This window comes from Leopardus geoffroyi, chromosome A1 (genome assembly GCF_018350155.1).
Source record: "Leopardus geoffroyi isolate Oge1 chromosome A1, O.geoffroyi_Oge1_pat1.0, whole genome shotgun sequence".
In the NCBI taxonomy this organism is placed as follows: domain Eukaryota; kingdom Metazoa; phylum Chordata; class Mammalia; order Carnivora; family Felidae; genus Leopardus; species Leopardus geoffroyi.
Genome location: NC_059326.1, coordinates 188878207 through 188903475, shown reverse-complemented (window position 1 = coordinate 188903475; position 25269 = coordinate 188878207). Strand labels below are relative to the sequence as shown.

The 25269-nt window shown below is 39.6% G+C and overlaps 1 protein-coding gene across 11 annotated transcripts in view; it reads right to left on the bottom strand.

Annotated features, from left to right (window-relative positions):
• EBF1 (EBF transcription factor 1) overlaps positions 1-25269 on the bottom strand; it is a 388691-nt gene that overhangs the window by 341470 nt on the left and 21952 nt on the right. For all 11 annotated transcript variants that reach the window (XM_045503357.1, XM_045503361.1, XM_045503380.1 and 8 more), the window contains exon 6: positions 22630-22698. In XM_045503357.1, the coding sequence (XP_045359313.1) occupies positions 22630-22698 (69 nt within the window). The remainder of the gene's footprint in view (positions 1-22629; positions 22699-25269) is intronic.

Genomic DNA, 25269 nt, shown 5'->3' with positions numbered 1-25269 from the left:
GCTTACCCCTCTGTGGACCAGGAGCCCTCCTGCCAGGGCCCAGAAGCCATCTCAGAAGGAAACTCAGAAACTCAGTTGCAAGAAAGAAGTTTCTCCTGGGAGAAGGGAGAGGGGACAAAGCTGGGCGCCCGTGCTCTTTTTAATTCCACATTCTGGCGAAGAAAACCTCAGGTCTGACTTTAGAGCCTTTGACACATAATTGGTAGCCAATTTTCCTAAGTGGTGAGTCAATTTTCTGCTTGTGAAATGTAACTTTACCCTGGTGCACACCAGGCCCCAGGGTTTTCAATGTGGCTTAACAGCAATTATATGAATGTTAGGAAGGGGGGAAGTGTTAAAGTCCCTACATTTACATTTTTCATGTTTTTGCCTCTTAAAGGGATAGGAGACATCTCCTAACCAACCAACCCATGAAAAACCCACCCGAAGGCAGACACAGGATATCCTGAGAAAGAAAACCATTTTTAAAGCCACACCACAAAGGGTATATTTTTTTAAATTCCCCGCAGTGCGCACACAAGTAGTGAGATGTAATGGGGTGGCGCGTAACAGGAGGGGTCAGGGCATCCTGCGCCTAGTTCCTCCGGCGCTATTTTCTTTGCTCCCACCCTCCCCCGCTCCTCCCCCCAAACAAATGCCCCGGTGGGCAGGCGGGCGCTGGGCCCCGCCGCAGGCCGCGCTCCCCCCCCCCCCCCCCCCCCCCCCCCCCGCAGCTCCAGGCGGCCGGCGGCTCCCGTCCACATGTGCGACTCATGTTTCGGCTTTCACTGGCGACAAACTGGAGCCGGGGCCTTTCCGTTTAGGAGGAACTCGCTCTGTGTCGCTAACAACAACACAAACACCGGCGGCCCCTGCTCTGTGCTTCGCTGCCCACGGTGCGCTCGGCACCAGGCTGGATTTATAGCAAGGAGCCCCGACTGTAAGAAGTAATTCATGAGTCCCCACAATGCCACTACTGAGAGGCATCGAGAGGGGGGAAGAAACGTCCGCGGGCTCGCTCCCTGGGCGTCCGTCCCAGCCCATCCCGACGTGCGGGTCTGAAGTCCCAAGCAGCCCAGCACGTGCACAGCCTGTCCTCATTCATTTTGTTTTAATTTTTTTCTCTAGAAGGGAGGAAAATAATGTCCACCACCTCCCCTTTAGCATAACTTGTTAAAAACCCGACAGACTTAAAAGACGTTCCTTGGGCATTAGTTGCAATACAACGGTTCTACTACATACATATGTTTACACAAACCTACATGGCATCTCTCTCTCTCTCTCTCTCTCTCACACACACACACACACACACAGGCTCATAATACACTCACAAACAAAAAAAAAAAAAAAAAAAGAAAGAAAAGAAAAATCCCATCACTATTATGGACTTTCCTGGAAGATTTAGTTGTGTTTGTTTCAGAAAGACATAATAATTTTAATAAATCTGACTTGGGAAACATCTATCATGAATGACTTTGGAAAGATGGGAAAGAAAACAAAGTAACTGATGTTAAAAATCATTTAGTAGGGGGAAAAATATGCAATGTAAAAATTCCACCAAAAAAGAAGAAATCGAAAGTCGTGTAGACAAAGATTTATTGCTTCACAGCCCCAAAAAAAGCTCTTAACTATCCTGAGGCAAAGAGGAAAATATTGCACATGAAAGCTACCCTTTGGACTATCACACTCAATTCCAAAAGATATCAAAAAAAACCCACAGCAAAAATATACACACGAAACTTTGTACCAGATTCTGTATTAAAAGTAGGCTTGTCAGGTCTCATGAATACCTCCTGGTCTGTGGTTACAAGGTTCGGTGTTCAGCCTTTTCTGCAGATCAGTTTGGGGTTTCTCTAACTCTGAGCCACAGCCTGTCAAGATGATCCTCTCCAACCCCAGCCTTTTAAATCCCACATCTTTGTTTTCCCCCTAACTCTCAGCTTAATTGTCTCCAAGTTCCTGCATCGGTCAGCCATTCCAAGCTGGAATTAAAAGGTGGACAGATCCTTTACCCTGAGATTTTGGAGCTGCGAACCTTCTTCAGGAGAGGCCCGGGGAGGGATAATTGTTTTAGTGAAGCTCACTGCCTCGTCAGTGGTCCATGAGACCCTGCTGAGCGTGGCAGCGTACCTTTGGCAGTAACCCAGGGCAGGTTCAGGAAACCGTTTCGTGTTCCTGCCCTTAGCCTTGTGTCAGTGAAGCCTGGCACATCTTTTTTGTGGTTGTAATTTAAATGAGACAACCAACTGCACAGCTGTGTCGGTCAAATTATGCAGGGCCATGTGGCCTTTCTTCCATCTTTAAAAAGTCCAGGGCACCTCTGACCATGTTTGAGAAAAACCCAAGGGAGCAATGACCAACAAAAGGAATAGCGATTATGCCAGCAAAGGATGGAAATTTGCCTAAATGAATATATTAAAGGCTGCACTCAGAAAATGGAAATGTTAGGTTTTAATAGAGGCAGAATGGTGTCATGATTAAGACCCTGATCTTTGGGGTCCGACACAGCAGGGCTGGCGTCCCAGCTCCCACACTTAATAGCTGTGGTGACCTTGGGTAAGTTATTCAACCTCTCAGAGTCCCTGTTTCCTCATCTATAAAATGGGAGGAAATAAGAATACTCCCCACACAGAGTAATTGTTAGGGATTAAAGAGAGACTATTTAGCAAATATATACAGCTTAATAAATATTAGTTATTATTATCATCATCACCAAGAGCAATTACAACAATAGCACAAGGAACATGTAAAAGTCAATGCCAGTCACCATGCTACCAGTCATGTGCACTCCAGGAAAAGACTAGTTTTACTTAGCCTCCAGCTGAGAATTTTACATATCGTACATATTGCATATTACAGAACTATGTCCTTGCCAAACTGTAAATAAGACTGATATGACTGAAGTTTCTATAATCCAAATTATATTTTATTCAGTTTACACTGCATGGAGAGTTTTAACATCTCTCTCTCTCTCTCTTTCACACACACACACACACACACACACACACACACACACACCAGACACATATACATGGATGCATACTACACCAATACAAGCCAGCAGATATGTGGATAGAAAATCAGTACACACACCCTAGAATGAAAGGAACATAATTATTAACTTTATTTTGACAACTCTGTTCAATGATACTCGGTTATGAATTGAATGGCAAAAGTAAACTCTTTGAAATACTGAAAGCACGACCCATTGTGTCTTTGCTCCTAAGGGCCCTTTAAAAGCTGAGGTTAAATTATAATCAGATGGCAGAAGGATAAGACCCTCACCTCAGGGCACTTCTTTGGGATAAATGACCAGTTCTGGTCCATGTTGTAAGGGATTGGTGGCCCAAAGCACCATGGGGCCAATGACCCCTTGCTGGTCATTAATCGTTACCAAATTCCCTGGAACCAAGGTCATTATCGCTAATATAAACTTAAATAAAAATTCCAGAGACATATGGATTTCTTTTAATAGTCTTATTTCTTTTGGTTTTTATAGGGCATTACTATAGAATTAATGTTCAATACATTAGCTCTGTAGTTGGTTTGTCTTAACACTTGATCCTGCTTAAAGTAAAGGTTTATTGGACATAAAATAAGAAATGAAGGAAAGAAAACGAAAAACAGGAAATCCTGAGAGGGCCTATTCTGTACCTGGAATTCTCAGAAAGTCATTATCTATGGGACACACAAGTTTGTTTCCTTGGTAATCTGTCAAGATATTATAATGTTTGAATGTAAGGGTTCAAGAATTTCAAATTTTAATATATGCATATGTAGATATATATGTACATATTCTACATACATAGAATCCTGGACTAAGTTTTGTTTCTCAGTCTCTCATCTCTGCATATTCACAAAAGAAAAAATGTTTTTGAGATTTTGAGAGATTCTAATTTCTTTAAGCCTTAGGGATATACACTGTATTCTAACACACAAGCACAAGCCCAGTATTCTAGCAAAGCATATAATCTCATAGCTTTATTCTAAAGATACTCAGTTATTTGGTCTTAAAGGGAATTATCCACCACCAAAAATACAGATATAAAGTAAATTATCAATTATTTAATAAATGTGCTATGTGCAACTCAGTGTATATTTTCAAATATCAACAGTTGGGCTGCTCCTTCTGGAATAGGCTAAGCCAGAAAATCTGGTTAGATGCACTGGGGTGTCAGAGAGATAGTCTCTGCTGATGGCCTTTTGGGGTTACTGTCTCATATAGATAAATGTGCCTGTCCACTGCCTCATATTTCATAAGCCTACAATTTTCCTTGCTAGCTCCCTTTCCCATCTTGCCCAAGTTATGCTACCAATAAATTTAAATATACCAACTCAATTAGTCTTGTAAGGTACATCATCTAATGGCCTCCCCCAATTGCCCTCTACCTTAAGGTGGATCTCAGCAATGGATGTGGTCCTTGCCCTCTTATTACCTAGCTGATACCTGGGATGAAGTAATGAAGAAGAGTGAAACGTGGGTGAGAATATTGCTGGTTGTTCAATTCTAACTGTGAGGTTGCTATTTACTGGATAGTACACCTGCTACCCAAGCAAATGTTTAAGAACAGGCTACTGTCCGATGTTAGATATAAGAGGTGACTAGATTTATAGGAGTATAGAGCATTAAAATCATTGAGAGAGAGGGAACCTTAAAGATCCTAAGCGTCCAATTCTATCATTTTATAAATGGGGAAACTGAAACCTAGACAAGTTAAGAGACTTGCCGAGGCTCACGTATCTAAATAATGGCAGGGGCGGTATTAAAAACCAGGTCTCCTGTGTCCTAGTTCAGCATTCTATACCAGGTTGCTTCTCATTTTCATTATAAATGAAAAATCCAACTTCAGCTCAAGCGATTTAACTTATCAGACCTAGAATAGAACCAAAGCATGCTCACTCCTTAACAGAAGGATATTCTCGAATTGGGGTTTGTAATGGAGGTAATAATATCTTGAAGATTAAAAATTAGCATAGTAGGACATTAACCTAAGCTGAATCTGATGCATAATGAGTTACTTCATTAAAAGGAGGGAGGGAACCAGGTGATATGGGAGAAAGATGTGACTCAATGGAATTGGTGGTGATTTGGAAAAGAAAAGGGGATCCCATACCAAATATTCTTTCCTTAATGAGTGAAGGACCTGAAAATGCCACACAATGCCTCTAGGGTAGTCCCCACTCAGGGATAGGGGCTACATTTTATGTCACACAGTATATGCTTCCCAAATATCTAGTGAATAAATAACATGCCGGTTCATCTACCCTATTTGAGGTCAAGGAAATCAATGCATGCTTGTCTCTGTCGTCTCTGTGAATGAAAACAATGGCTCCCAAACAAGAGAATACCCCATCATGAAACAATTTTTATAAGTTTAGCAGAATTATTCTTGCTGGGTTCCAACCTCCAAACATTTGGAGCACAAGGGAGTTCGGCTTGTCGAATGGTTTGTGATAATTGTAAAAGAGAAAAAGAGAAGGAGAGAAGATATAAACTTAAAATTTCATCTTTTTTAAACTAGGCATTTGCCCTCAATTACCAAATAGTGGACACAGGAGAAAAAGACACAGCCCTTAGCTAAGTGATAGTCAGTTACATATTTGAACGAAGATGGAAAACTAAAATATCTCCAAGCCAGCCCAATCATTTTAGGCAGGCCAGATAAGCATATAACCCAGAGGCTGAGGTATGTGTTGCTTTCTCCTTTCTCCCACAACCTGAAAAAGTATGGAAGCTGCTGATTATCCACTCCAGCATCCTTTGTGAATGCTCCTTTGCCTATCGGAATCACATTCCTTCAGTTCACTGGAGACTATGCCAGGGACTACTAATTTCTCTCAGCACCATGCCCATGACTTCTGCCCGTCCTTGGCAATTCAAAAGGTATGACAAACCTTCTCAGGCAACATGTGACACAAAGGCAGTTCTGAGTAGAGGGAAGTTCGATGTACTTTTCCCCCCCTTCCACTACGATTTCTTCAGAATTTGATCTTACAACAATACCTCATTTCCTTTATTATTATTTCTGGAAAGGACAGTTTGTTGAATTTGTTTAAGTTTAAATATAAGACAATTGTTAAATTTAGGACTTATTTTGAAAATTGCCAAGTTCAATATTTACATATGTCAGTGCCTTTCAGGGATAGATAATAGTCAGAGACAACCATTCATGATGAGATGTCTAGAATAGAAGAACTTTTATAAAATTCCTACTGAAATGTGACTATTGATGAAATATTCTGACAAATATAAACAACAATTGCAATTTTGTGCAATGTTATGACATAGCATAAATAAGCACAGTTGCAAATGAATGAAATACGTAAGCTTCGAAAAATAAAGTAATATTTTATGAACGCGACATTCTGTAGCTTCCCATTCCCCAGGACTGTTCTAATTTCTTAGAAGCGATTTAACACATGCTCCTTGTATGTTCGGTGTACCATTCTGGGTGTTGTTGGAGATACAGAGCTCACGGGTTTCCCTAGACCCAAATCCAGAAAATACAAGTTCTACCCTTCCCTGAGGCTGATCTCACACAAGGTGAAATGAAGAGCAAAGCAGGACCCAGATGGCCAGAGTAGTAGCAGAAAAGCCACTGGAATCAGAGCCAGGGACTTGGCTTAAGGTCCTGGTTCTGAGGCTAATTAGATCTTTGGGCAATGTTACTGGCTTCACCTTTCTCATCTGTAAAATGAAGGGACTAGACTGTAATCTCTGAGAGTCTCTTCAGTTCAAAGGGAAACTTGGTCATTCCTACAAGAACTTAGATTCTTCTGAAAACCTTCCCTTGAGACCTGGCCAGGTTATTACTTTTATGAAGCTAAACTTTACATTCTCCGTATCTGTGAAATGGGTACAAAAACCCCTACCTATCTCACAGTGTTGCTGTCATGGAAACTAAAGCAATGTAGGTCAAAGAGCTCTCTACATGCCAAAAGAGCTGAACACTGTAAAATCTTTATTTCATTCCCTCAAAGAGGTAGATGAGTGATAGAATTAAAGTGTTAGCCTTCCCAAAGTTATGTATGTCTTTAGAAAAGATCAAAGGCTCTTAGTTAAAGGAATGAGACTCTAACAGGAGAATTCTAAGCACCAGCTAGGTTTGGGTGGAAAAACTTTACCTGCATTCTTAAAAGCTGAATTCTTAAAAGCTCTGCAAATATTCCTTATTGTTTTTAAATACGGCTGTTTAATCAAACCCCAGGGAGACTTTTCTGGTGGAACTCAGACTTGCCCAAGCTACAAAGAGTATCTAAGTGGGGAGAAGAGAGGGTCAGTAAGTGAATGTTCTGTTAATGAATAAAGATCCCACTGAAAGCTCTCATGTTGTTTTAGATCCACCAGCAGAAGCACAAAGCTAGCTTAATAAACCATGGGATGTGAAAAATTCACTGTGATGGGGCATACCAGAGAAGTCCCCTGCTAAAGGGGGCGTGTGGGAAGTTCGCAGTCCACCCACGGCCCTGTCTCGAAACCAGACAGATGAAGCTGTCTGCTAGAAAATCGAGATTCCCTTTCACTTTTCCACAATTGAAAAGTTGTTTGTGGGAGGCCCCCGGAATCATTTATAACTGAAAGAACAAGAGAAGCCACCTTCGAATTCCAGTTTCAATAGGCCTGAAATCCTTCTGGAAACCTAAAGCGACTGCACCATTTGGTATCCCCAGAGAACATGAGCAACAGATAAAACTCATCCAACCCAGTGGAAAGAAGGGTCACTGTAGAGCTTGGACTAACCTCTTAGTAACATTCAGTCACTGCCACAACCTTCCCTTTTCTGTCATTCCCATGTACCGTAGAACTTGAATTCATAATCCATACCCCTGTTTTAAATCCCCACCTCTAAGGGAGCCTGTAAGAAATACTGACCTGTTTGTGTCAAAAACCTTCCAAACAATTACAGGGAAAGCACTGAGGGAGAGTTCTTTCCCCCACAATCAGGAGGCTGCATACCTGGTTTATAGGAGTTGCTAGTTCTCATGACCTCCTAATCCCCAGGGAACAGTCTAAGGGCACAGCTACTCCTACCAGGGTAAGCCCCCATTTCAGTCGGACCTCCTCACACAACTTTACTCCTAATTTCTGCAAAATCTCGGTGGTAACTGAAGCCCAGCGAGTACTCATAGGTATACAAACAAAAGCTTGCTACAACCACTATGTGTGGGAAACTGAGGAATACCCAGGCAGTCTACTCGGAGCAGCAGACAGAAATACAAAGACATATAACGTGACACGGTTTCCTGATATTCAGAATACCAAACTTCCATGATACATCAAAGAATCAGGCCTAATTCTGCCCTTATTATCTTGGGTACGTCATGATTAATGTTGCAGAAACATTTTTAAGCCACTGTCTATCAGCAATTTGATGAAAGAAAAATCTAACGTCTCACAAGTAATGTTGAAAGCACCATGATTTGAAAGAAACTACTATTAGTAAACTAAACTGCACTCTAAATAAAGAAAATTACTGCTGTTAAGACATACTGTTCTGAGAATTATCAGGAAGAGTACCAAAATGCTAACACTGCTGTATATAAGAAATTATTCAAGTATGCATTTGAGCAATTCTGCATTTTAATTTAACCCTTTGAAACATTAATCAAACCGTAGCTAATTATAGGAATTAAGGAATTAAACGATGGAATCTTCTAAAAGATATTATTTAAAAGGCAGTTTATACAATTACTTGTATAGATGTTTGCTTTAAAGAGGAAAACAGTTCTACTGTAATGAAAAGGGTCTTAGAAAATTAAATTAACAAGGGGGGACCAGGCTGATATGAAACTAAATTAGCATCAAATGCAAATTACAGGGTACTTAATGGTAGAAACAGGTGCAGAGAAGAACCCTAAATGAGATAAATGAATAAAACATCCCTCTCCACAAATGTGGAAGCTGACACAAAGTCAATGATATGAATAATTCAGCAGCCTCCACACTGCTGTTGAGGTCAGCCTGCCTTGACCTTTGAAACAGGAAGTAAAATTCGGTTCAAATTTGAGTGACTGGAAATATAACAGTTATTTGTTTTTTATATTAAAAAACCCACAGAATTTTCCTTAAATACAGATATAGCAAATATACAATAGAATTACAGTTTGAACTAAAGAGACATTACATAATCAGAGTACTTGGTAAACAAATAAACAAAAAATCGTTAGATAGGATTTTACCCAAACCGTGTTTCAATACAGAAATTCTAAAAATAAAACAAGTAAAAGCATATTTACCGGGGCTTAGCTTACTGATCACACTCCCTGTGAGAATAAATATCTAAATATTTCCCATTTCTTCAAACAATTTTGTTGTGCTGATGTCAATGTAAGAAATATTTTTAATTAGCCAGGTATTTTTATTAATAATACAAAATAATCTCTCACATTTGTAAGACAAAATTTTGTTAAAGTAGATTTTTAAAAATCTTTACGAAGCTGCTCTTTTTTTTTAATCCTTCAAACCCTGATTTAAGAAATGTTGCAGCCCTCAAATTAGTTTATCTTATAAAAATGCAACCCCAGTCTAAAAACAAATCATTCTCATAAGTGGATATCTACTGTGATTTTATGTCTTTTATGCTTTTCTCGTTCTTTGCATGCTTCAAAAGTGTTTTGTACAGTCAACTAGTGAAAGTACTTTCCTCATTTCAAATTGAATTTGGTGCTGCTAGAGATTAACATGGTATGACAACAAACCAATTTCTACAAGCTAGAAAGACAGCAAAATATATATGGTGTATCACCCTCATTCTTATTTTACAGGATGGCATAAAAGATGTTTGATAATAGTGGTTATCTCTGCCCTCCAATTGGTTCTATTAATGGGACCCACAACTTGGCTATCTACCTTTCATCTATCTACTGTGCTTGTCAGATAAAAGATTATGTTGAAAGATGAGCTTAATTTTATTTTCTAGATTTAGAGAGGGTTAGAGCCACACACACACACACACACAGACACACACACACACACACCAGCCATCTATGAGAGCTCAGTGGTAAACTCGATCTGCAATATAATTACCATAGGAAGAAGTTTGAGATATGCTTTTTCTAATTCCAAGTGTTCAGCAGAGGCAAAATTAAAGATGCAGGGTGTGTTGGGTTTTTTTTTAATTATTATTATCATATCGGCAAAATCACTCCTCACTAGACATTTAATAAAGGGTGATAGACCAAACATTGCTGATTTGGGGCTTGGCGTAATGACCGACCTGAGTGAAGGTTTGTGTACAAAGTGGCTCCCCATTAAATAAGGGCTCTGTGGAACCAGCTGGTTCTCATTTTGAAACAACCGGTTTCTCTATCCCCAAGTGCTAAAGAAAATAATCCCTGCAATCTATGACTACACACTTTCACAGAGGCAGCAATGAGAATTTGATTGTGGAGATAATTAAAGTCATTCCTGGAACTTCCATGAAAAAAAGGCGGGGGGGTGGCCGAGGTGGGTCAAAAGAAAGAATAGTCAATGATAGTGTTTAAAATTAAACTATGACAAATCATTCGGAGTGGGGAAGAGAGAGAAGGAACCCCCACCCTTCACAGAATTCACTTGAATTGGCTCTATTTTCTTCTCCACTGGGCTGCTCCAAGGGGAGGCCCGAGATGCCATTAGTCAGGGCCACAGCCCCCAGTGTCCAGCTTGGATACAAGAATCGAAACACACCCCAAGAAACTCCCTATCACTGATGACACATCATGATGAGATTTTTTTTTTAAGTTTCAACCCTAAATAAGATAGCCAGAGAGGAATCCATCTGGATTCTTCAAAAGTCACCCAGATTGATCTGAGATTGTTTCGACATTAAAAAAGAAGAACAAGAAGAAATCAGACATTTCAAGGCATTCCTCTCAATCTCGAGGAGAGCTTGTTTTTTGTTTTCATTTTGTTCTGTTTAATGCTATGCTGTTCAAGAAGAGCCCATGCTCACATAGCCTGAATGACATCCAGCTGAACCCACAGTCCCTGCACGCCTGCAGATTTCATGGGCTTTGGGGGGAAAACTAAAATACGAGTAATCTGTCTGTCTGCACTATCTGCCTCTACCAGGAAGGAGAGATGGGCTCAATGAGGACGACTAGGGGTCTCTCAATTAACCTGATTAGTTCAGCACAGTGCTCTCATGAATGGTACCTTATCTTGAAAATAGGGGAGAACTTCCTTTCTCCAGTAGATGCAGGAGCCCCCTAAAGCCACAACGATGCAGCCTATCAAATGTGAGTGGCCTCTGCTTCTCTTCCCTCTTCCCAGCTAGCAGGTCAGAGAGACCAGCAGACGTGCTGCCTGATTGGATTTTGTGTCCTAAGGACAGGAGGCAAGCTCCCGTCTGCCCAGGTGGCCTTGGAGAAGGCTGGGAAAAGGGATGCCCTGTGGGCAACTTCAAGCCCCTTCTTTCAGAGTCAACCAGGCACATGATGGGATTGAGGTGGGGGACAAGGGGGTTGGAGGAGGGAGAGAGGGGAAGGGGGGGAGGGGAGAGAATTCATTAACCCTTCAGTCACTGGACTAACATGTCAATTATACCTGCCTGAAAAAAAAACGGTGAATTCTTAAGTCTTCTAACATTATATAAAACAAAGATACTGCTGAAACATGTTACCCTAATGCTGATTTCACATTTTATATAATAATGGGAACAACAAAGGTTGACATACAAAAATAAAGCTTTCCCCCCAAACTCTCTGAAATCCCCTTGTTTGCAAAAGATGCTCCGTGTGTGTGTTTTAAATGCACGTTATCATGTGTAACAGACATAGTAGTTAACAGAATATATTCTTGAAAATGTGCTTTGTGAGAATGTCAACAGCAGGGTTTTTCACTTACATGTCTGCTCTGTGATTTACTTCATCAATTAAATAGTTAGGCAATGAGGGGATTTGCATGGTAATCGTGTGAAGATTAACATTTTTAAGTGTAACAAATTTAATATTTTATCTTACATTTTCTGTTTCTCATCATTCTTTCATGGCAGTGCATTTTCACTTTATTGTGTAGTTATAACAAGCCTGTCTTTATGCAGAGAGATGAGACCACCAGCTTCAACAACTGCCTTTCTAGCTCCTTTCATCCTTTTCTTCACTTCATAAAAACATACCCCAAGCACTTAGTGCACAGCAGTGAGGCACTGAGCTGAGTGCTGGGGATACAGCAGAGACCAACACATGGGTATCACTGTCCTCTGGGGCTTACAGACTACCTCCTAAAGAGTTCACCTGCCTCAGCAATACCAGAGGGAACTAAAATTAGAATTTCATAGCTGGAAAAAATCTTAGAGATCTCTTCATTCCAGCCCTTATTTTAAAAATAACATCCATCCTCTATTGAATATGATTTATGTGCCAGGTATTGTGCTAAGTACTCTCCACGTATTATCTACTTAGTCCTCACCACAACCCTATAAAGAAGGAACTAGTGGGTCCCCTTATTCCGGTCTTACGGATGAAGAAACCGAGGCTTAGGAAAGTTAAACGATCCGCCGGCAGCCCCAAGGTTAACACTGGCAGGGCTGAGATTTGATCCAAGGTGGTCTGACACCACAACCAATGTGTAGACTGTTTTGGAGATGGCAACAAAGCCCAAGTTCAACAGCACTGAGTAAAAGGTAAAAGGCAACTTCCACCCAGGGATATTTTTTCTCTGCATCATAATCCTCATCTAAAATAGCAGTCTTCTATTTAAAAAAAAAATCAATAAATTCTTTGTTTACACTTCACATTCCAAATCACTGGTTTTTTTTTTTTTTTCCCAACTCTGAGGTGCTGAGAGCTCCAGGAGGGCAGGAACAACATGTGTCTTCTCCGTAGAGCCCCAACCCTGAAAAGCAGTGACTGGCGGAGAGTAGAGGCTCAATAAATATTTGTGGAAAGAAAAAAAATGAATGAGTCCTCATCCAAGGGGACTTAGTTACCACGATAAGCTTCAGTAAGGTAATTCTGCTTGTAAGAAAGTCCCATGGTGGGGTGCCTGTCTGGCTCAGTCGGAAGACCATGTGACTCTTGATCGGAGGGTAGCCTTTGAGCCCCATTTGGGTGTAGAGATTACTTAAACAAATAAAAATTTTGAAAAGTCTCATGGCAATCATCACATTAAGAATAGCAATCCACACAGAATATATTATGTTCAAACTTCAAGAGCTACCTGACTTCAAAGCACCTAATATGTGCCAAGCCCTGTGCTAGATATTTTAACCCTCACAAGTCTTCAAACTTGAAATGACTTTTCCCATTTTAAAGGTGGGAAAACTGAACCCCCTGAGGCTCAGGTATCGGTAAGTAGCAGTGAGGGGATCTGAGCCTCAGCTAATCTAAATCTATGCCTTTTCCATCATACTCTGCCTTGTCCCAGATTTCTCTTGGATGAGTGTCTGTTTGTTCTCAATAAAACACGCAATGGTTTACTCATCAAAATAGATGAGGGCATGAGAACTCAAATATTGGGCCAGCAACAGATTCAACAATTTACATGTCATATTATTATTATTTTAATCCCAAAAGCTAAGTGCCAGATCTACTAAGAAATATTGTTTAGATACAAAGGTTTAAATTAATACATAGGAAAGATAAATTGTGGATACCAAGAAACATAAGTGACACTACATGAAATACTGAAAACAGTTTTTTCGGTTTTTTTTTTTTTTTTTTACCGGGCAATTGAGGAGGGGGAAAAAATCAAGCTGAGAGCTAAGAGATGGGATTCTAATCACTTGCTTTCTCACTAATTTCCTTAAGCTATGTGCCTCAGATTACCCACTGTAAAATGGAGTTAATGGGTACCCTCACATTTGTATGAAAAGAATTCTCTGAAATATTATACCATAAAGATCTCTGAAACTTTCAAGTACCATTCAGATATAGTGACTATAACTCATAATGGTCAAAGATGTTATTCGTATTGTGTTAAGGTGCTCATAGGCCAGGATTCAGATGCAGGTCTTTCGGAGAATATATGAACATCCAGAATTGGACACCCCCACTCCTACAGCCACAGAAAGAAGGACTCTGTTTTTTAAAGATATTTTGAGATGTACAGCATTCATCTGAGATTGTCATCTGGATTTAAGAAAACACCAAGATTGTATAGAGAATCATGGGTTTTCAATACTGCTTATAATAGTGTCAAAGATAACCAACTATCTTTTCTAAAGAACTTTCTAATAAATAGCAAAAAGATTTCTCATTTTACACACCTTTGATATTGTCTTTGTAAAGAGAGAGAGAGAGAGAGTAGGTGTGAGAGTAACTAAACCTGATGCAGGGCCAAAGTTCTTCAAACTTACTTTCCATTCTGTTAGGAAACATCAACCCATATTGCAGTCAAGACACTAAAAATGGTGTTTTAAGACATTACTAACAGATCAGAATACTAATAAAAGAGAAGCATGTTAAAAATAGAAAATTATTGGGGCGCCTGGGTGGCGCAGTCGGTTGAGCGTCCAACTTCAGCCAGGTCACGATCTCGCGGTCCGTGAGTTCAAGCCCCGCGTCGGGCTCTGGGCTGATGGCTCAGAGCCTGGAGCCTGTTTCCGATTCTGTGTCTCCCTCTCTCTCTGCCCCTCCCCCGTTCATGCTCTGTCTCTCTGTCCCAAAAATAAATAAACGTTGAAAAAAAAAATTTTTTTAAAAAAATAGAAAATTATTGTTCTATTGAACAATAATAAATAAATTGCAAATAGCATGATTGCCTGATATTCAGATAAAGTGGGGGTGGGAGGAAAGCATTAGTCAAATCATGGTTGTTCTGGAAAGACGGAGGAGAAAACAACATCTGACCATCAAAAAAGTTGTCAGCCTGAGTGGAGAGCACTGTCCCGTTCAGGCAGCATATTCAGGACACTAGCAGGGACAGAGACCATAAGAAAACGAAGCAGGTAATACCATGGAGCAAAACATCCCAACATTTCCCTTTGCTAATTTCCAATTCATTGATTAAGAAAGACAAGAAAAAGTTCTTTGAATCCTGAAATGCCAGGTCATGAGTGTTCACACCCTGTAGCAGGGCTCTTCTGATCTACTCACCCACCTCCCCACACACATAGTATCAATATTTGGTCAGTAGAGCAGCAAATGTGCAAGAAGCATTTTTTTTTTAACCACTACAAACTTTACATGAACCAAAATCTGAGAAAACTCTACACGGGATGTACAGTGACCACGTCCTGGTTAAAAATGCAATGTGCAATTTGATTATTATTTTCTCTTTTTTCCCTGCCCTGGCACTGAAAGTGTTAAAGAAAACAATAAAAGAACAAGTAAGTGTACAGGGTAGGATTTACTGGCATTTACTTTTAATCTATGGTCCTTCACTCTGTAGCTTATCGGGCCTCTGTCAGTCCTTTTTCCTCCTTTATACTTCATGAGGAGCCCCCCATGCTGCTACTGAGAGACAGAGCCCAAGTGTCTATAAGCTTTTTGTCAGGTAAAAAGAGAAGAAAAAGGAAAGGAACAAGAGGAAAAGCAAAGCTAAGAGGCATCTATTAGATGTCACTAGGCTTTTGTATTCATGTCAATGATTCAGGATTAGAGTATTTGAAATAATCTTATTGAGAGGAATCAAAAGGCCCACCGAGTGAGAGGCTGCTCTGTAGCATATGGCAAAGGCACGAACAATATCTTATTAAAGATGTGTTGGCTAACACTATTACTTTATATTATATTACAAAACTATTGTGCCTCAAACAGTTAGCAGGATGGTATAGTTACCGAGTGCCATTTTGGAGGTTATTGTGTGGGATCAAGCTATATAATTTGCCAGCTTGTCTAGTTAAGTCTTTCCAAAGTAGGGTTCGCAGGCAAGTTTGGAACTGAAACGAAGCACTTCACCTTCAAAAATAAAAATCCCCAAAGCACAGCAAAGACCACTCTGTTCCCACTGAAAGTGGAGTATATATTGCACGGATGAAACGCCAGTGGCATTCTTTTCCCAGAATCAGGTTCATTAAGTTTGCATCATTTACCATATGTGACCCCACCCCCCACCCCCCACCCCCCCCCCCCGTTGAAAATATGCAGGGGGTTTTTTTTGGCTTGATTCCCCTCCCCATGAAGAACACACACACACACACACACACACACACACACACACACACACACTCAGCTTCACACTTTAGCAGGATTAAGGCAATTAAAATTCTATTACAATAAGTACTGTAACGTTAAAACCTTCATTTGCTTCTGGACAAAGGCTTGTAACTGGAGAGTTTTCAAGGGAGATTTATCTTCATCTACCCACACCTTTAAAGGCAGTAAGCAACCAAAAACAAACCTGTACTGTTCACCATATTTCATTGATTGCAATTGGAGTATTTAGGTCACTTTTATATTGTCCAGGACAGGATATAGTTACACGGTTTATAAAAGGAAGGATGGGACAGGGGATAGGAGAGAATGAAAAATTAGTAGTCTATTTCAGCTAATGCCCCATGCAAATTAAAATGACTAAAATACCATTTCTTTATATGAAGGAAACTCTAAATGGAGTTTTTAAAATCTGGTCAATTTTTGTTAGAGACTTTGGTCAGGTGCTGGCAGTAGGGAGGAGAGAGGGGAATTTATCAATGGAGAGTTTGCACTTGGGGAGGGGTGGGTTTTTTTCCCATTCTAAGTAACTTCTTTTAGAAAAGCAAAAGCATATTTAATATAGTGATATATTCTCATCACAAACTGACTACACAAAGTTGCTAGATGACACACCGGGGAGTTTGTACTGCATTTCTGTATTTTTCCAAAACTGTTACAAAAGCAAAGTTATGATGACATGGGATAAAAACCCACACCACGAGCAGACACCCGGGCCAGTCACACATACACTGCTGATTCTCTGAAGCTTCGTTAAATACATTTCTTGGAAGTTGCTGCCATTATTTCCTTTACAGGAAAACCACTGTTGTTCATTATACAGTGTCTGCAGTAGTATTATACCATGTAAAAGTACTTTGCATTATGATATATTGTCAGCATATTTGAAATGCATTTTAATGTATCCTGGCTGTGTATTTGGGAATAGCTGATAGCAAATGGAATACAGACTGCTATTAGCTTATTGTATTCGTTATTTTCTTATCATGGTAGTAAACTGCACACAAATGTACAGGGCTCATCTCATATTCAGAATGGTATTATCTGATATGTGATAAAATTTAGAATGATACTCTCTCACATAAGCCTCATCGCTAATAATCACATAGGAATTCCCACTGAGAAAACAAATGTTTAAATACACTAGGGTTAATAAACAACCATAAATTCATGCTCAATGTCGACACTGGCTTTTCACTTTTGGAAAAATGCAAACCTCTCAATCCAACCGAGAAGACAGCAATTATCCTGCCTGAGGCAATTTTAAGGGGTGAATTCCTCCTTCTTTTATTTTTACCGAGCAATCAAGGTTAGGAAATCAGATGGTATTAAGGCTTATCAGAACTCCAAGAAATGCATTTGCACCCTGGTTGTTCACACTCCAGACAGCGGTTTGTGTACCTTACAGTGTGATTATGTTTAGTGGTTGGCCCTTCTAAACACTGGGTAGAGACCAAAATAATAAGAGTTGAAAGATCAATGAAATGAAACTGACAAAAAAAGCCTCATTTGCAACTTTAATAAAAGTATATGTTATGTTCATATAGTTGAAGACTTTATTATATGCCCCACCCTACTCTATGGTAATTCTAAAGTTTTACCATTGTCTTCCTATTATACAGATGAACATCTATCTTATATAAATACATTGGGCCAATTTAATCAGGATATTAGATGTTGATAAGACAACACTGGACTTTTCTAAAAAGTTCAGTCACAGAATCGCAGCATTTGTGCCTTTTAGTTGAGAATGGGTCTTAAATAAATTTTTTTCCCTGAAAAACCCTTACATGATTAAGCTGTTCATGTGATGTATGTCATGTCAATTTAACAGGTAAAGTAAGCATTCTATTATTTTTACTCCTGAATATTCTCTTTCAGACAATAATCATAACACAAACCCAACTTGTGTTACCTAAGTGAAAGTGATCTAGATGTGGAAAATCTTTAGACATCCTGGAAAAGACAGATGCATGCTTTTATTGCTTTTTGGGACATCCTCGGGTAAGTGTGGCCTGAAGAGCAGTAATTCTAAACAAGCTAGGTTTCTCATGTTATAAAATTCATGTATTTTTAAAAATGTTGCATCACAAGGCTTACATCTCAAACACAGATACAGGGATCTCATAAATGGAAAAGAAAGACAAATCTGTTAAAGTTATAGTAAGCAAATGCAAAATTTTTAGAGTTGTATTAGTCAACAGGCTTTAAAAATCCATGTTTTTAATACTGGCTATGAAGAACTCAGAACTTGCAGGTTACTCAAGCCACATTATATCTCAGAAGGATTATGTCTAAATTCTCAGGAGACAGGAAAACATAATTTGAGGGAGGATGTCACCCTTTATTATTTCTATTTATTAAAAGAGAAAATTCCACTTGTTAACTGCTCAGGATCCACAGTACAAGGACATGAAGAATTGAGGACTTCTTTTCTCCCTTTACTTAGTCTATTTCATCAATCACACTGATCCTAAATTGAAAAACCAAACAAACAAATATTGAGCTGTACCCTACTCTGCCCTACCGGAAATGAGCAAAACAAATCTGGCCGGAAACTTCGGGGCTCTGTGTGAAAGGAATCCTATAGTATAATTTGGAGAAAGAAATGTTTTTGTAATACCATCTGTATCCATCCATGTCATTGCTCAAAGATACTTTAGTGAGTCAAGGATAGGAAAATAAAGAGTTTTGTGAAGCAAATCAAGAATGGCTGGTAATTCTAAGTAGATACAGAGTAACAGTCTGCATACTTCAGATATTCAGTCCAAGTATTTATAAAGAAGTTTCCACATAGAAAATGGAAGATTTTTTTTTTAGATTCAGAAAAACTGGGTTCCCAATTCAGACTACCCTATGTGACTTTTGTCATTATCATCTTTTCTGATTCTTACAAAGTAAACCTAATTAAGAACCTCCCTCATTAGTCTTCCAGAAAAATTAGCACAGCTTATGCTAATTACTCCTGCAAAATTTAATAAACTCGTTGAAATGGGAATAGTCTAATGAGGTTTTATTTATTGAACTAAGATAACTCCAAGGAAAAAGGTTAGGACACAAGGATATGCAATGTGGTAATAAAACTACAATTTATTCAATTTCTAAACACGAATTTTATTGCAAACCTTTTAAATTCAAATATGAGTTACTGTGCGAATATGTTAAATCAATCTCCACCTTAATTTAATAACAGCAAGTCAGTTTTTACTTTTTACTTTAACAATAATTACCACACATAGCCGTTTACCTCAATGATAATGAAATTTGCTGTTATTAGTTCCTGGTCATCAGTTATTAAACATAATGCATTTGACTTTTTCCATGTCTACACAGCCTGCATATCTGGATCATTGGGCACAGCCTGGTCTTTATAATTCTTAATCAAGCCATTTGGCATCGGGCAGGAATACAACCTAGCAGTCAACTTTACATGCATACCTTCTACATTTACAGAAATTGTCCTCTCAACTTTTCTGAAATGACTTGACAAATTTTCACAAATGTAGAAAGAATTTGGGTCATATTTTTCTTACTTGGTTGCATGCTATGATAAAAGAAGGAAGTAGAAACCCATTTTCTAAATCGATATGCAACTGCTGATTTTGTTAATTCCACTTTTCTGATGAAATATGCCAAGCTGATGTCCCCAAGTCACTAGCAGCGAATAATACAGCCAAAATTTAACACAGAAATAGCTTACCCTGCACCACTACCGTATGACCAGAAAACCTCTTCTATCTATCCTATAAATAGTTTTCCTGAATAACCACTGCTAAAAGTCTTTTGACTGATAAAAATAGCAGTGTTCTTCCAAAATCCGAAGGACAAGCAAAGGGAGCTAAAAATTATTGGTGCCCAAAAGGTGACTTCGTGTTAAAACTATGCTAAATTCTAACACAGTGATTGCCTGTATCTTCAGCTCTATAATTGCACATTGTATGCATCTTGTAAAAACAGTTACTGTTGCTACTGAATGCAGGCGCCATAACCTATTTTTGCAAAATATGCAGGGATTCACATCCATAAATCTGAAAGCAAATCAAACCCTAAGCACGTAACGCAGATATTATGCAATCGGTAATATAGAATCAAATTGGAAACTATGAAATTCAAACACGGTTGCCGTCATTTTTTTTTTTCCTTTGCAGCAATATCATGGAATTGAAAAATCTTTTCTATTTTGCCCTTCCTTGTGTAAGTTCTTTTCTTGTTGTTATTTTCTTCTCTCGTTGTTAAAAATGAAAGTTTCGCCTATCAGCATAGACAGGACTGGAGCTTTTAAAACCTTTGGCAGACTCAAGGACAAATAAATTCTGAAAACTCAGATGCAAATAAAAATAGCTAAATGGGGTTTTGCATATCAGCTGGCATCACTGCTTGAAAAGACAGTTCATGGGAGACAGTGGCAATCGCCAGCAAATAAACATATGTTGAGATTTCTGCAGATACACTGGGTTTCAGCCGTTTTTAAAATACTCCTCTCTTAAGGGACCAACGTTGGTTACACACTGTTTTCTACTTTGTCAAACCAAAAAGAAAAAAAAATGAAAAGGATAAATGTCATGAGCAATATCTCTAAAGCCACCAACAGTATAAAGTGCATACTTATTTTGCCTAAATTGTTTGAACTACCCCAGCCAAGAAAAGGTTTTAAGTACCCTACTGGGACAGATGCAAGGCGGCAACAATAGAAGCCACACTAATGCAATCCAGGTAACACAATCCTGTTTCAAAAACACGGGGCCGGGCTAATTACAGCGCTGCTGAGTCAAGTTTCTTATGCCATCGCAACCCGCAAGAACAGGTCAAAATCAAATGTTATTCAAACCACAGTCATATCAACCTTCTATATCAGAGTCACGGCTTAAAACCAAATGAAAAACTTAAAAGCTTAACCCATTCACAAGCAAAAAAAAAAAAAAAAAAAAAAAAATGTTTTCATTGCGGGTGGCAAGGTACGGTTCTTGCCATCATCTAAACCAAAAGGAACTGTGCGGCAGAACAAAATGCTTACAGTTTCCAAGTTTTGGGGAATATTTGGGCTGGTCCTTTGATCACAATACTTTCTTTTTAACAGAAGCATAAGAAAAACTTGCTCAAAATAACAAATGGTTTTTTGAAGAGATGTATTTAAATAAAACAAAACAGCATAAAGGTTATATTTATTTTTGACCTTTTTCATTTGAAGATTTATCTTCCACTGCAGGAGAAGGAATCACATGACTGGCATGTCTGCTCTCGCAGATAAACATGCTACTCTAACACCACAGGCAGCACGCGCAACTCACTGCATAGTGAACATTCACACGTGTTCGCTTTGAATCAAGTGTATTAGTACTCAGTTATCAAGCAAAGGTGTATGCTTTGGGTGAATATTAGAGATATACTTAGTTAAGATGTCTAATTGAAATGTAAGCTTTAGAAAGCTACTTGGCAATCAAAATTGGGTTGAAGCTTGTGGAACCACATAAGTCAAAATCAATAAATCAATGTTTTGACATAAATTACGATGAAGCAGTTTTTCAGTTAACTGAAAAACAAGAAAGTAAGCCCCCAAAAGGTAAAGAATTGGAAACACAGATGGATAGGGTTGTTTGTTTTTAATCAGTATTTCCAAACCCAAAAATGAACTTTTGGTCAGCTGTTCATTTCCTCAATGAGGGATCCGTCAGTCTAATTTGCAAGACTCTTTTCCAGCTACTGGAGGATGCTAGCTAGCTCTTTTCCTCACTGACAACTGACAGTATCTATAAACCTTCCAGGCCATTTAACTCTCAATGAGTAATGCTATGTAACAAATGGTTTCTCATACATTGAAACATGGTTTCTCATGTTTCTATACAATGAATTCCAATAATTAAAATGTAAAATGAATATTTGGAATGCGACTTTGCATAATATGTGCACACACTGACTCCAAACTGCACCAAACAACTAAAACAAATTTATTGTTCTATAGTGATTTACTTGGTCATGTCAGATTAGTAATATGGATCTGTTGAAAAACACAATAATTAAGACAAGCAGGATAAATTAATCAACTTATAATACAGTATGAGCTACCATCAAATGCGGGAGATAACGGTAGAAAGTCTTGGTTCACAGATCTCTTTAAAACTGCTTTTATGCATAAATAAAACCTTAAAATGTAGATGGATTACGTCCAACAGAACTACTGTAGCTAAAAGTGATAATGATTCAAACATTTTTCAAATAAAAGTTAAATATTTATAAGCACCCAACCACATTTCATAAATCACAAACTATTATTATTTTATTTCTGAAGCTTCCTGGCACAGCATGAGGATTGAGCCACAGAAAGTCAGGAAAGAAAGAAATATTCCTTTAAGAGCATGAATCATACACAAAACCGAAGCAATCCAAGAAAACGGGCCTCCAAAGAACATTCCATATGGTTTTCCCAGGAATCGCAAGAGCTCGGCGCAGCTTAAGTCATGACCAACAGGCAAATTTCGGCCACATGCATTCCTACCCCTTGCCCGTGAGCGACACAAGGCAGGTGTTTCATTATAATGAGGAATAAGAATCCAGTGAAAGTAGAGTGGTCCCTACCTGTCAATTATCACTGGATCTGAGGGAGTCTCATTTCGGTTGCCACAGCTTTTCTTGTCACAACAGCGGCTATGGAGCAAAAACGAAAGGATTTAGTACAACCATTACAATGTAAAATCATCATTTAGGCAGACAGAAGGTTCAAATTGCTGGGTTGCAAATGCTAGAATTACCACAAAGCCATACCTGGCAATCAACGGATCCCTGGGACAGAAAATTCTATGTGGGTCACCTATGGGTTAATGGCCAGGCTTAACCTCTCCCTGAACAAAGAAGGAGGGAGGAAGAGGGACTCTGCTGGAGCCACGACTGACAGCCCTAAGATGGGTCTCCCCATCACTGCCCGCAGTATTGAAGAGTTCACTGTGAAATGCATTATTATTACATCTACCCAATGAGAATATTCAGGGTTGTGGGTGGCTCAAACGTTCTTCCCTCAAGATCACACTAATTGTGTGGAACGCGTCAATAATGAGGTATGAGTGATTTCTCCCCCTCCAGTCATTTTGTATTAAATGGATTCCTTTTTCTTTTCCTTTCTCTTTCAGGAGAGACGTTTCCTTCAACCCCAGCCTGCCCAAAATCCTAAAGCTCTAACTGTTTGCTTTTGAACCATCTTCATGAGAATAAAAGTACAACATAGTAACGAAGACAAAGAAAAGGCAAGATAAAAGAAAGTGGAGATCCACACGTTCTCTGGCTTCTGTGTCCTGTGCTGGCCACCATTTACGTTTTCTGGAAGCATTATGGACAGTTGATCCAAAGGCTACCACAGCCCTGACAATGGACGCTCTTAATTAGGTTAGGAAAAAAGCAGCCATAGGCAAGAAAAGCACCCACTATCAAAATCCCACCCCAGCTGTGATGATAAGGCTGTCAGTTTTTGTAAAACTGGGATGCTTGTAAGGGGTGAAAAATTAAGGTTTTTGAAAATTACCCACAGTCAATGGAAAACTGTCCATCTGAGCCTTGTTCGCAAATAAAATATGTGTGCACTGGTCAGTCCACACCCAGGGGCACACTATAAAAGCACATGTTTGATCAGTCAAGGAGGCAAGGAAGTTATCCAGGTGTGCTGCCATGCACCACAAATAAAATATGCACTTTTCTCCCTTCTTACACAGACACGGATGCGTGCACGGAAACACACACACACACACACACACACACACACACACACACACACACTTTACTTAGTGAATCACGGAGCCTAAATTTAGAGAGCTGCTGGAGACAACCAAACATTGAACTTCATTTTCAGGACCCAGAAATATACTTTTGGATAGAGAGTCTTTCACCAAAGTTGATTGGGTAGTCTTTCCTGGCTGTAACTCTATCTCTGAGAAGAGAATCAGCTTCCAAATTTGGTGTTAATTCTCTTTGTCTCTCATATCTTCAGAAAGTAATAGTAAGAACTGTATCTCCTTTGTCAAAGCCCCAGCTAAAAGTCACTCTGTCCACCTTATAGCCTTTCCTTTCCAGATTCAAAGGGAACTATTTCCCTTAGGCCTAAGTTCTGCTATGCCAATACAATGGACATAGAAAGCCCAAATATCCCAATACCCAAGAAACAGATGAGAAAACAAGGGAATGAGAAGTACAGTGATTGGAATGCTTACCAAAAACTAATAATAATTTAAAAACTAAACCCCATCATCCCTTAACTCTGATCCCCTACACCTTCATATCAAGGGCTTTCCAGAGGAGCATGGTGGTTAAAAACACTGGCTCCAGAATCAGACAGAGCTACCTATGCGATCTTAAGCAAGGTACTCTCTCCCAGAGAATCTTAGTTTTCTCATTTGTAAAATGGAACATCTATGATCCCCACCTCAAGTGCCAAGGCACAGATTCAGGGCAATCAGGGTATAAAGCTGGGCTTTACAATGCCTTCCTAAGTGCTCAATGAAGGGCAGTATCATTATCACCTCCTGCTCCTTCCTTATCCAACCTCCTCTTTCTCCAAACCTGAGCAAAGTTTCTCTGTGCTCTGCAGAAGCAGCAGGTCTCCAACCTATTCACAGAACCCACATCCCCTTTACTCAGGGAGAAAACCAGTAGGTGGGAAGGCCTATCTCTCCTCATCATTTTCCTTTTTTTCAAAACAGTGAGTGGGCAACGCAAGTCCCAATGGCTGAACCTTCATGCCAGGCCTGTCTAGACTAAACGTGCTCCAGGGACACGTCTACCTTGTATGATGACAATTTCAAAGTAGAACCTACATGTCTTGCTTGGTTCTCTCTCTCCTCACTGCCATACCTCTCCTCCACATCGCTTTCATTTCTCACTTGGACTTCTGCAGTGGCCTCCCATCTAGCCTCACTGCCTCCACTCCTTACTGCCTAAAACAGCCAGAGTGATCTTTCAAAGTGTCAATGGGACTGTGTCACTTCACTGCCCAAGACCTTTTAATGGCTTCCCCCAGCACTTAGAATAGATCTATGGCATGACATGATGCCAGACCACCTCCCAACCTCCTGTCACTCTCCTCTGACTTGCCAAGCTCCAACTTCACTGGCCAATTTCAATCTCTCCAATATGCCTCACTCAGTCTGACCTCAGGTCCAGGCCTGGGCAGGTCTTCCCACCTGGTCTGTTCATCCTCCAACCCTCCCTAGTTAGCCAGTCTCTACTGCCTGT